The sequence below is a fragment of the Echinops telfairi genome, unplaced genomic scaffold, assembly GCF_000313985.2.
Source record: "Echinops telfairi isolate 266 unplaced genomic scaffold, ASM31398v2 ScPeMD7_2565;HRSCAF=3150, whole genome shotgun sequence".
NCBI lineage: Eukaryota > Metazoa > Chordata > Mammalia > Afrosoricida > Tenrecidae > Echinops > Echinops telfairi.
This window is the reverse complement of record NW_022106463.1, coordinates 295,045-307,712: the sequence shown is the minus strand read 5'-3', so window position 1 is coordinate 307,712 and position 12,668 is coordinate 295,045. Positions and strand designations below refer to the sequence as shown.

Below are 12,668 nucleotides of genomic sequence, written 5' to 3'. Positions count from 1 at the left end.
TTCTATTAAATTGGCATTCTATGATGCTCACCTTCCCGACACAACCACTGAAGACAAAGCGGGTGAATAATCAAATGTGGCTAAGAAAGCTGATGGTGCCCGGCTATCAAAAGATATAGCATCTGGGGTTTACAGGCTTGAAGGTAACCAAGTGGAAATCTAGCTCAGAAGCTTGGGTCAAGAGGGGCTAGGCACACCTTAGTCCTCAAAGTGACATCCTTGCTTTTCAGTACTCTAAAGACGACTTGTGTGGCAGACTCACCCAATGCAATGTATCTTTTGATATTTTGACTGCTGCTTCCATGAACCTTGATTGTGGATCCAAGCAAGACAAAATCCTTGACAATTTCAACTTTTTCTCTGTTTATCATGATGTTGCCTATTGGTCCAATTGCGAAGATTTTGGTCTTATGTTGAGTAGCAATCCATACTGAGGGCTGCAATCTTTGATCTTCCTCAGCAAGTGCTTCAAGTCCTCCTCACTTTCTTTTCTTTTTTTTACATCATTTTATTAGGGGCTCGTACAACTCTGATCACAATCCATACATACATCAATTGTGTCAAGCACACTTGTACATCTTTTTGCACATTTGTACATTTGTTGCCATCATCATTCTCAAGACATTTGCTTTTTACTTGAGCCCTTGGTATCAGCTCCTCAGTTTTTCCCCTCCCTCCCTGCCCGCTTTCCCTCACAAACCCTTGATAATTTATAAATAATTACTATTTTGTCATGTCTTACACTGTCTGACATCTCCCTTCACCCACTTTTCTGTTGTCCATCCCCCAGAGAGGGCGTTATATGTAGATCATTGTGATCAGTTTCCCTTTCTACCCCACCCTCCCAGTATCACCACTCTCACCAGTGGTCCTGAGGGGTTCATCTGTCCTGGATTCCTGTGTTTCCAGTTCCTATCTGTACCAGTGTACATCCTCCCGTCTAGCTAGATTTGTAAGATAGAATTGGAATCATGATAGTGGGGGTGGGGGGGAAGCATTTAGGAACTAGAGGAAAGTTGCATGTATCATCGTTGCTACACTGCACCCTGACTGGCTCTTCTTCTCCCCGCGACCCCTCTGTAAGGGGATGTCTAGTTGCCTACACATGGGCTTTGGGTTCCCACTCTGCACTCCCCCTCATTTACAATGATAGGATTTTTTGTTCTTTGATGCCTGATACCTGATCCCATCGATACCTCATGATCACACAGGCTGGTGTGCTTCTTCGATGTGGGCTTTGTTGCTTCTCAGCTAGATGGCTGATTGTTTGTCTTCAAGCCTTTAAGACCCCAGATGCTAAAAAAAGAAAAAAGACCCCAGATGCTATCTCTTTTGATAGCCAGGCTCCATCAGCTTTCTTCACCACATTTGCTTCTGCACTCACTTTGTCTTCAGCGATCGTGTCAGGAAGGTGAGCATCACGGAATGCCAGTTTAATAGAACAAATAGTTCTTGCATCGAGGGAGTACTTGAGTGGAGGCCCAATGTCCATTTGGTACTTTAATACTAAACCTATAAATATATGCACATAGATCTATTTCCCATCATCATATATAAATATATTTACATATGTACATGACTATATTTAGACCTCTATAAATGCCCTTTGCCTCCTAGTTCTTTCCTCTATTTCCTTTTTCTTTTCTCTTGTCCCACTATCATGCTCAGCCTTCATTTGGGTTTCAGTAATTCCTCTTGGTTACATTGCCCTTGATCAAGCCCTACCAGGCCTCCTACCCCCTCCTCACTACCAATTTTGGATCACTTGTTGTTCCCTTGTCCCTCGGTTTGTTAACACCTACTTTCTTTCCCCTCCTCCCCCTCTTCTGTGTCCCCCGGAACCATCAGTCCGTTGTTTTCTCCTCCATATTGTTTATCCCACCTAGCTTATCTAGACAGACCTGCAGAAATAATAATGTGCACAAAAATCAAGACAGAGCAAAACAAAGCAACGAAAGAAAACAAAACAGCAAAAAAAATGACAAAAAAAGAAAAGCCTATAAATAGTTCAAGGTTTCCTCCTCACTTTCAACAAGCAAGGCTGTGTCACCTGCATATCTCAGTTGTTAATAAGCCTCTCAACAATCCTGATGCCACATTCTTCATAGAATCCAGCTTCTCTGAGGATTTGCTCCACATGCAGATTGAATAAATGTGGTGAGAGGATACAACCCATGTCGCACACCTTTGCTGATTTTCAACCATGCAGTGTTCCCTTGTTTTGTGTCCACAGCAAAGCCTCTCAATAAAGAAATGTCACTGGGAAATTCTAGAAAACTTTAAAGCATGAACAGAATTTGTTTCCACACGTTTGCAAAGACTAATAGAGGAAAGAACACTTTGTAATTCATACTTTGAAACTAGCATTACCCAGATACCAAACCCATGACCATCAGTCAATTCCTGTTTATATCAACCCTATAGGACAGAGTAGAACTGTCCCATATATGGGCTGTAACCTTTATAGGAGCTGACTGCCATATCTTTCTCCCACAGAAAGGCTGGTCAATTCAAATTACCCACCTTGGAGTTAGCAGATAAGAGCTTAACCACTGTACAAGCAGGGCTCCTTAGAATATTTGGGCAATAAAATAAAACCCATTTCCAACAAGTCAATTCTGACTCCTGGCAAACCCCATACTGGGTTTCTGAGGCTAAAATTCTTTACGGGAGTAAAGAAATAATATCTAAATTGGAAAGAAGTAAACTATCCCTGTTCATTCATAGCATGATGTTACATAGAAAATACCAAAGAATCCATGCACTCACATAAAAGTTCTGAAGCTAATACATCATTTCAGCCATTATAAGATCTATGATCAACCCAGAATATTAGATGTATCTATATTATTGTTTTTACTAATCCAGTTGATTACAACGCATAACAACCATGCGTACAACAGAGCACAGCACTGACTGGTCTTGTACCATCCTTACAGTTGTTCCGATATTTGAGCTCTCTGTTGGAGCTTGTTGTTGTTGTTAGGTGTTGTTGAGTTGGTTCCAACTTAGGGCAACTCTACATTCAGCAGAAAGATATAACTCCCAGTCTTAACCTATCTCCACAATAATTGTTTTGTTTGAGCCCATTGTTGTAGTCACTGTTTTAGTCTTTTTTCTGACAGTATTCCTCTTTTTCACTGATCTTCCACTTTATCAACCTTGAATTCCTTTTCCAAGGCTGGTCTTACAACATGGCCAGAGTATATGAGACGAAGTCTCACCACCTCACTTCAAAAGAGTATTCTGGTTGTTACTTCCTCCAATCAGATTTGTTTGTTCTTCTGTTACCCTCAGGTATCTTCAATAATCTTTGCCAACACCATCATGTAAACACATCCATTTTCCTGCAGGTGTTCATCTTTCACATGCATGTGACACCATTGAAAATACCACGACTTGGATCAGCTACACCTTAGTCCTCAAATCCCATCCTTATATTTTAAAGGAAAGACTGCCCAATCCTGAGCCAACCTCCCAATTCTTGTTATATTTGAGTCCATTGTTACAGCCACTATGTCAGTTTGTCCCATAAGGGTCCTCCTCATTTTTACTAGCCCTCTAAATTACCAAGCATCATGTCCTCTTCCACAGACTGGCCTTTCCGATAAAATGTCCAAAATATAGGAGAAAAACTTATGGGATCTGTGTTAGACAGGGTTCTCTAGAGAGATAAAAACAGATTGATGATAATTTTATGTATATATTTATAAAGATAGACACATATAACACAAGAAATGAACTGTTAAATTATAAACAAATAGATAGATATGAACAGTTAAATTATAAAGCAGTACAAATAACTCAGTGCAACTCACTCCCGTGAGAGAGTTGTGAGACACTACTGGTCCTTCAAGTTTTGAGGGCCGCCCGGTAGTCCTCTGTAGAGAGAGAGAGTTAGACTATCCCAGCACAAGCAGCAAAACAGCCAGGCAGGTCACCGACTGTCAGCCAGGTCACCAAATGTCAGTCCTCAGCTCCAGAGAGGTAAATTTCAATCGTGTGGTCTTAAAGGGACCTCAACTTACAGCGACACAGTCCACAGGCTAGGTGTCCCACAGGTAGTGTAGCCTGTAAACTGAGGCACAGAACAAGCAAGGCAGCTGCACACTGGTCCAATGATCAAAGAGCAAGAGGTAAAAAAGGCGAGGCTCACCGAGCCATTTATCTCTCCACCTTTCAATTAATCCCACTTGTGTTTATCGTCCAGGCTGGCACAATAAACTATCTCAGGGTCCTTGCTTCTAAAGAGTATTCTGACAGTGTTTCTTCTAAGATAGAATTATTTGTCATTCTGGCAATCCACAGAGTATTGAAGGTAAGTCCTTTCAGTATTTTGCCCGCATAATAATTCAAATGCAATAATTCTTGTTTTCTTTACTCATTATCCAACTTTTCACATGCATAGCAGGTGATTGAAAATATCATGATTTGGGTCAGGTACACCTTAGTCCTCATAGTCACATATTTATTCTACAACACTTCAAAGAGTTATGGTACAACAGATTTGCCCAAATGCAATAGGTTATTTGATTTCTTAACTGCTGCTTACATGAGCATTGATTGTAGATTCTTGTAAAGTAAAATCCTTCACAATGTTGATCATTTTTCCATTTATCAGGCTGTAGTCTGTTGGTTCAGTTGTGAGGATTTTTATTTTGTTTACATGGGTTACAATCCATACCGAAGGCTGTAGGTTTTGATCTTCCTCGGCAAGTGCTTCAAGTTCTTTTTGCTTTCAACAAGCAAGGTTGTGCCATCAGCATGTCAAGATTGCTAAGGAGTGTTCTTCCAAGCCTGATGCCACGCTCTTCAAGTGGTCCAGCTACTCATATTATTTGCTCATCACACAGATTGAATACATATAGTGAAAGAATACAACATACACACGCAGCTTTCCTGATTTTAAATGGCAATTGTCCTTGGTTCTGTTTAACGACTGTTAAATGGCTGCCAAATTCAGGTTCCACATAAGCACAGTGAATTGGTCTGGGATTTCCATTTTTCTCCATGTTATCCATAATTTGTTAAAATCCACACAGTGAAATGATTTTTCATCGTCAAGACAACAGAAGCAAACATCTTTCTGGTATTCAATACTTTCTCCCAAGATTCATCTGATCATGTCAGCAATGATAGCCATCACTGCATGTCCTCTTTAGAATTTTGCTTTAAAAAATTTCAAGGGGGGGCTTAAATTTCTGGTAGTTTCTTGCAGATGCACTTGTACAAGCATTTTTTTAGTTGTCTTCAGAAAAAAATTTACTTGTATGTGTTATTAATGATACTGTTTGATAATTTTCTCATTCTGTTGGACCACCTTTTGTTGGAATGAGCACACACATGGATTTCCTCCAGTCAAAATCATAAAAGAGACTCATTTATTGGTCTGATATCAATAAATAGGACCCCAAAGACTATGACATTTAGTTGCCCTTTAGATCTAGACCTGAAATTACCTCCGTGGTAAAAGAACCATTTAAGATCACAAGGACAGCATTTCCCCAACGACAAATTTCAAAAGGATATGACTGAAGGAAGAACAGAAACACTGCAACACTGAGAGAAAGAAGAACACATGGTGGAACATTGAGGCGATCACAATAGATGGGTTGAAACGTGTATAAATTGTGAATATGACTGATGATCTGCTCTGTAAACTTTCAACTGATTCAAAATTTAAAAGTTAATTTTTTTTAAAGTTAATTTTTTTTTAAAGTTAATTTTTTTAAATGTTAAGTTTAGGGAGCAAAAAGAAGTCTGAAGAGGCGAGATCGGGACTGTAAGGTAGATGGACTGAGGTTTTTTTCAATGAAATTCTCATAGGAATGCACTTGCTACCTCCAAAACATGAATAGGTAAATTGTTAGTGATGGGAAAATTCCTCCGTGCAGATTTCTTGGCTTTTTTCTCACCAATCCAATTTCTCAATAACAATAATATATAATTGATCAAGAATTCACCAGGGTGGAAGAGTGGGGGAGGGAGGGAAAAACAGGAGCTGATACCAAGGACTCAAGTAGAAAGAAATTGTTTTGGAAATGTTGATGGCAACAAGTGTGCTTATTGAGTGATGAATTGTTACAAGATTTGTAAGAGCTCCCCAGTAAAATGATTAATAATTAAAATGAATAAAATTCTTTGTAATAAACCTATAGGGTTATCCTGTATCCCTTGAGAAAATCTATCACAGGGACATGTTGAAACACACTTTGTCTGGAATAAACCTCTGTATGTGTAAACTAGAACTCTTGTAGCAAGACTTTTTATCTACCCTTGTGTATGCAACTTATTGAATGTCAACTACTATATCTCAATGAAGCTGCATTTAGAACCATCTATTCCTTCTTTCTCTTTTTCTTTGAAGTCTTGTTACAAAAATAAGGAACCCTGGTGGTGTAGTGGTTAAGTGCTTGCCTGGTAACCAAAAGGTCAGTGGTTTGAAACCACCTGCTACTCTGAGGGAGAAAGATGAAGCATTCTGCTTCTATAAAGATGAGAGCCCTTGTGGATTAAGTGCTAATAAAATGGGATATATATATATATCCCATTTTATTAGCACTTTATATATATATAAGCACTATATATATATATAAGCACTATATATATATATCATGAAAGTCTTGGAATCCTTATGGGGCAATTCTACACTGTACTACATGGCTACTGGGATTCTACTGTGTGCTGTGTGCTGTAGGATCACTAATTGAAGGAAATGTATTTGGCTTTACTTATTACACAAATAATAAAGGATTACCCTTCAGAAGGGAGGCCAGAGGCCATCTTATTACTGGCACTGCTGGTAAGAACAGTCAGAGACATGGGCTCTGCAGCGCTACCTCTTCCTGTGTCTTCTCTGCACCTTTGGGATGTGCTGTTGTTGTGCTTAGGCGCCATCCAGTCGGCTCCGACCTAAAGTGACCCCATGCACAACAGAAGGAAACACTGCACCATCCTGCACCCTCCTCACAGTGTAAGGATGAATGGCAATGGGAGGGACATTCTGGAATGGTATCAGTGGCGGCAGCATCTCACTGCCCTCTGAAGGTAAGGTTCTGATGAAGTGCCCTTGAAATCCCTAACCTCCTCTCTTCCAGTCCTTCCAATGATTGTACAAGCACCAAAGTCAGTACAAGTACTGACTCCTGTGTCAGTCAGGGTTCTGATAAGAAGCAGATGGCACTTGGAAAGTGTGGAAGCCAGCCCACATCCAGATGGTTCCTAAGGGAGGGTTGTGTAATGGGAGGGAAGAAATTAACAGGCAGACAAAAGTTCTGGGGTGCCCACCTACTCCATGATGCCAGGTCTGAGCAGGAGAAAGACAATTTATATTGTCTTGGGGCATGCAAGCCCCTAATTACAGGTAACCACATATGTAACAAATTGGGCAGTATCATAACCCTAGAGTTCATTAGGGGAGTAACCTAACACCAGTGCTGGGAGCAGGTAAGGGGGAGTGACTGTCCCGAGTGGGAAGAATAATAGCAATATGTCTGATCCTATAGATCAGTGGTTCTTAACCTTCCGAAGGCCACGACCCTTTAATACAGTTCCTCATGTTGTGATGACCCCCAAACCATAAAATTTTCGTTATTTTGCTACAGTTATGAATCTGGTGACACCTGTGGAAGGGTCATTCGACCCCCAAAGGGTTGTGACCCACAGATTGAGAACCACTGCTATAGATAAAGCTGCCAGCCAGGTAGTGTGCTTATAAGAGGTAACTTTAAGATAGCACTGTTTGCGAGGATATTGTAGGGATGATTTTTAATTAGGAGAATGTGACTGGGACTCATCTCCAACTCACAAATGTGAATGCCTCCCTGGACCCAGGATCCTGACCTCCCAGGCTTTTAAATTATGAGAATAAAGAATTTGTGCACATACACACTCTTCCGGGTCCTCAGTTTCCCACAGAAATGTGTGTCACTAATAGGAGGGCATTTTAATAAAGGTTCTAGTGGGAGGGACGGGGGAAAAGGAGCTGAGGGTTCTTAGGGAAGAGGGTGGGGGAGCTGATACCAAAAATGCAAGAAGAAGGAAAATATTTTTTAAATGATGGTGGCAACAAATGCTTGATCTAATGGAACTATGGATTGTATTATTATCTGTAGGAGCTCCCAATAACATGGAAAAAACAAACAAACAACAACAAAAAGAGGAGCTGGTACCAAGGGCTCAAGCAGAAAGAAAATGTTTTGAAAATGATGATGGCAACATATATACAAATGTGTTTGATACAACTGATGTATGGACTGTTGTAAGAGCTGTAAGCACCCCCAGTAAAATTATTTATTAATAAAAAAAGAAAATGTTTTGGAAATGTTGATGGCAGCATATGTACAAGTGTGCTTAATACAACTGAATGATGGATTGTTACAAGATTTGTAAGAGCCTCCCAACAAAATGATTATTAAAAATAAAAGTACTATTGCAAAACAGATAAGGGGATGTTGCCAGATAGAAGGAAACCATGGGTAAACAAGCAGCCATATAGCTCAGAAGCAACAAAGCCCACATGGAAGAATCACACCAGCCTGTGTGATCACGAGGTGTCGAAGGGATCAGGTATCAGGCATTATCAGAACAAAAAATCTTATCATAGTGAATGAGGGGGGGAGTGCGGAGTGGAGACCCAAAGCCCATGTGTAGGCCACTGGACATCCCCTTACAGAAAGGTCTTGGGGAGGAGACAACCAGTCAGAGTGCAGTGTAGCAACGATGAAACATACAACTTTCCTCTGGTTCCTAAATGCTTCTTCCTCTCCCACTATCATGATCCCAATTCTACCTTACAAATCTGGCTAGACCAGAGGATGTATGTACACTGGTACAGATAGGAACTGGAAACACAGGGAATCCAGGGCGGATGATCCCTACAGGACCAGTGGTGTGAGTGGTGATACTGGGAGCATAGAGGGAGAGTGGGTTGGAAAGGGGGAACCGATTACAAGGATCTACATGTGACCTCCTCCCTGGGGGACAGACAACAGAAAAGTGGGTGAAGGGAAATGTCGGACAGGGCAAGATATGACAAAATAATAATTTATAAATAATCAAAGGTTCAAGAGGGAGGGGGGAGCAGGGAGGGAGGGGAAAAATGAGGACTTGATGCTGGGGGCTTAAGTGGAGAGCAAATGTTTTGAGAATGATGAGGGCAATGAATGTACAAATGTGCTTTACACAATTGATGTATGTATGTATGTATAAGAGAGTTTTAAGATCCCCTAATAAAATGATTTTAAATAAAAGAATCGTATGAGCCCCCAATAAAATGATTAAAAAACAAAACAAAAAAGAAGGAAGCCATGAAGGCTAGTGTAACATGTGGGGTTAAGGACCAGGGTGCTGGACCTGAGGAGAAGGGGTGGGGTGGGGGGGGGGGGTTTACCAGAATGCTAGGGAGAAAGCAGGCACAGAGAGGGCCAGATGAGAGAACTGTGACCTTTAGTCAAGCACCATGATGGTGCCCTACAGGAAGGGAAAAAAGTGATGCACAGGGTAGAGCTGCCCCTGTATGTTTCCAAACGCTAACTCTTTCCGGTAGCAGAAAGCCTCCTCTTTCGAACTCAGAGCAGCTGGTGGTTGGAATTGCTGACCTTGTGACTAGCAGCTGAACCCATGTCCCACTCTGCCACCAGAGCTCCTAGGACGGAAGTCAGGGAAATAACTATTTCCATCTCACGTTCCTTCCTCTTGGGACTGGCTAGATTTAGCAAATATAAACGTAAGACTTCCAGTTTGATATGAATTTCAAATCAACCATGTTTTAGTATAAGTATGTCCCATACTTTGCATGGATATATTTATGCTAAAAATTATTAGTGGCTTACCTGAAATTCAAATAGAACTGGGCATCTATATTTTGAGCATCCTGTCTGATAACCCTCTTCCTCCAATCTCCTTCCAACCTCAACTGGAAGCTAGAGGGCAGCAGAGCCTGTTGGTGCTCCACAGAATTTCTCCTCTCCAGAACGTGGACGAGAAAGAAAAGATGGAGCAGGATTGTTGGAGATCAGATAGAAGATATGCAGCACTATTCAGATCTATGAATACCGATCTTATATCAAACAATAAATCGTTCTATTGTGGTCATTATTGTTAGGTGCTATGGGTTCCAACTCTTAGTGACCCTGAGCGTAACAATGAAACTGCCTGGCCTCGTGTCATGCTTACAATTGTCATGTTCGCGCCCATCTTTGCTGCCACTATGTCAATCCATCTGGTTGAAGGTCTTCCAGTCCCCCCACCCCACCCCACCCTTCCACTTTACCAAGCGTGATGTCCTTCTCCAGGGACTGGTCTCTTCTGATAGTGTGTCCAAAGTACATGAAATGGCTTTATTAAGTTAAGGAACTTCTTTCTGTGACCAGTTGATTTTTTAAAAGTTATTCATGCCTACGGGTAATTTCATTAAAAACTTCTCACTTGATTGAAAGGCTTAGAAGGTTTTTCCTCTTAAGTTCATTGAATTTATTAAATGAGCCAAGCATCCATCTAACCACCTGGGATACATTAATAAACAGAGAAGATAAAAATCCCTGCCTTCAAAGACGTTTACATTCTAGTAGAGAAACTGCATTTTGTTCTACGAGCTATGAAAAGTCATTGGTGTGTAGCGAGTAAGCCGACCCACTCATTATTTTGGTGTCTATTTCAACTCATAGTGACTATGAGATTACAAAATTTGATTTCTTTTTTTAATATATTGCTCAGGCTGGTCTGTATAGAACTATTTGTGAGGCAGTCAGAATAGAAACAAAGAGATCAATCAGAAGACTGGTGCAATCAGTCAGGTGAGAAACAAAAACAGGTCGACCTAAAGGACTAGCAGTGTTATCGAAGCACAGTAGCTATATTGAGGACTTCAGTGGGGAGAGAACAAAGCCCTTCAAAATATACTGTTAAGGGGCTTAAAAATAAAATTGTAGAGCAATACAAAGAATATGAAACTAAATATTTCTTAATAGTAACACTCATTTATGTACACAAGTATATAAAAACAAGATCTCGTGCTCTCAAAATAAATATACAATCTGATATCATAAGTACAGAGGAAGGAAAATGTTCAAAGGGTACTTTAGCTTTTTGGATAAATGTTTTTATTTTTTATTTGTTTTAATAATTTTATTGGGGGCTCATAAAACTCTTATCACAATCCATACATACATCAATTGTGTAAAGCACATTTGTACATCTGTTGCACTCATTAGTCTCAAAACATTTGTTCTCCACTTAAGTCTCTGGCATCAGCTCCTCATTTTTCCCCTTCCCTCCCCACTCACGCCTCCCTCTTTTTATTTTTATTTATTTATTTTTTCAAAGCTCCTCAGAGGGACAAGTCACCGTTTATTTACAGCTACGAAAGGTTGGGGACTCCTCTCTGTTTGGCAAGTAAATTTCCATTTTATGTGGAGGAAAGGAAAGCCATGTTTCTGGAAGGCACTATCTGGTGTAAATGTGCAAGTTACCGCAGAGGGAAAACATGCGCAGAGGGCAGTCGAGAAACCCGTGTGGTTGGTGCGCTCTGCACCCTTGCTCTTCCTGGGGGGCCGCAGATTACTGCAGAGGTGGTCCCATCAGTCACCAGCTGCCCACACGGCTCCCACGCTCAGTCTACGGTGTTGCAGATGTCCGTCACCTTCTGGTTGAAGTCTTCTGGCTGGTCTGCATACACGTAGTGCCCCGCTCCAAGGATGGCTATGGTCTTCACGTATGAGTGTGGTCGCAGGGACTGGATGCTGCTGCCGGAGTTGCCATCTATGCAGGACCGGGCGCCATAGATGACTGAGACCGGGATGTCAGCGTGCATTTTACCGATTCGCAGGAGCATTGGCCTTTTTGCCCATCCGTAAGGAATCGTCATATTTTTGAAAGCTGTTTCACCACTTGGAGTCTGGACATTGCAGTGGTAGATGTACTCGGTCACAGTTTCATCTTCAAACATGGATAAATACTTCCTCTTGAAATCGGGTCTTAAACGTTACACTAAACTTAAGCCAAAGGGTCCTGCGATTCTGAGGCCACCTAAAGGGTTAAAAGGAGTCAGCACAGCGCCCAAGGCTCTGATCCACACCGGGATGGGTCTGTCTTGGTCAGCAAGGTCAGGTCTCTCAGGAAAACCCCCAGGCTCCACTAAAATGAGATGATTAACCCTTGATGGATACTTTAGTGCGTAAGCAGCAGCCAAGAATCCACCCAGGTTGTGTCCAAGCAAGATTAACTTGTCCAATCCTAGGGCATATCTCTACTCTTCAATGGATTCTACAAACTGGTTCTCCACTTCTTCTGCATCACTGTCAAACCAGGGTCTACTACTTCGTCCAAAGCCCAGCAGGTCAAATGCATAAACAGGCCGATTAGTGGAAAGATCCTCAAAATTTAGCACCCAGAGTCCAAGCCCTCCTCCAAAACCATGGAGGAGGACAAGTGGTGTCTTGTTTGGAATATTATAAGAGAATTTCGAGAAGAAGGCTGACTGGGGAGAAGTTGGCAGTTTTTCCAATCCTTGCAGGTTATCTCTGCACAGTTTGGGATTGTCATCTTTACAATTCAGCAGAGTATTATAAATTGCCGGGACTTCCAGGAAGATGGCGACGGAGTGACATGTACCAGAGGGACTCCGCAGAATCCAGCCCAGGAGAGCTGCTTAGAGGGAACTTTAACAC

At 41.4% G+C, this 12,668-nt stretch overlaps 1 protein-coding gene across 1 annotated transcript in view; it reads right to left on the bottom strand.

Annotated features, from left to right (window-relative positions):
• Positions 1 to 11,400: 11,400 nt before the first annotated feature.
• Positions 11,401 to 12,668, bottom strand: part of LOC101646002 (1-acylglycerol-3-phosphate O-acyltransferase ABHD5-like) — a 9,147-nt gene continuing 7,879 nt past the window's right edge. The window contains 1 exon segment of the mRNA XM_045294047.1: positions 11,401 to 12,461. Coding sequence (XP_045149982.1) covers positions 11,612 to 12,461 — 850 coding nt within the window. The 3' untranslated portion in view covers positions 11,401 to 11,611.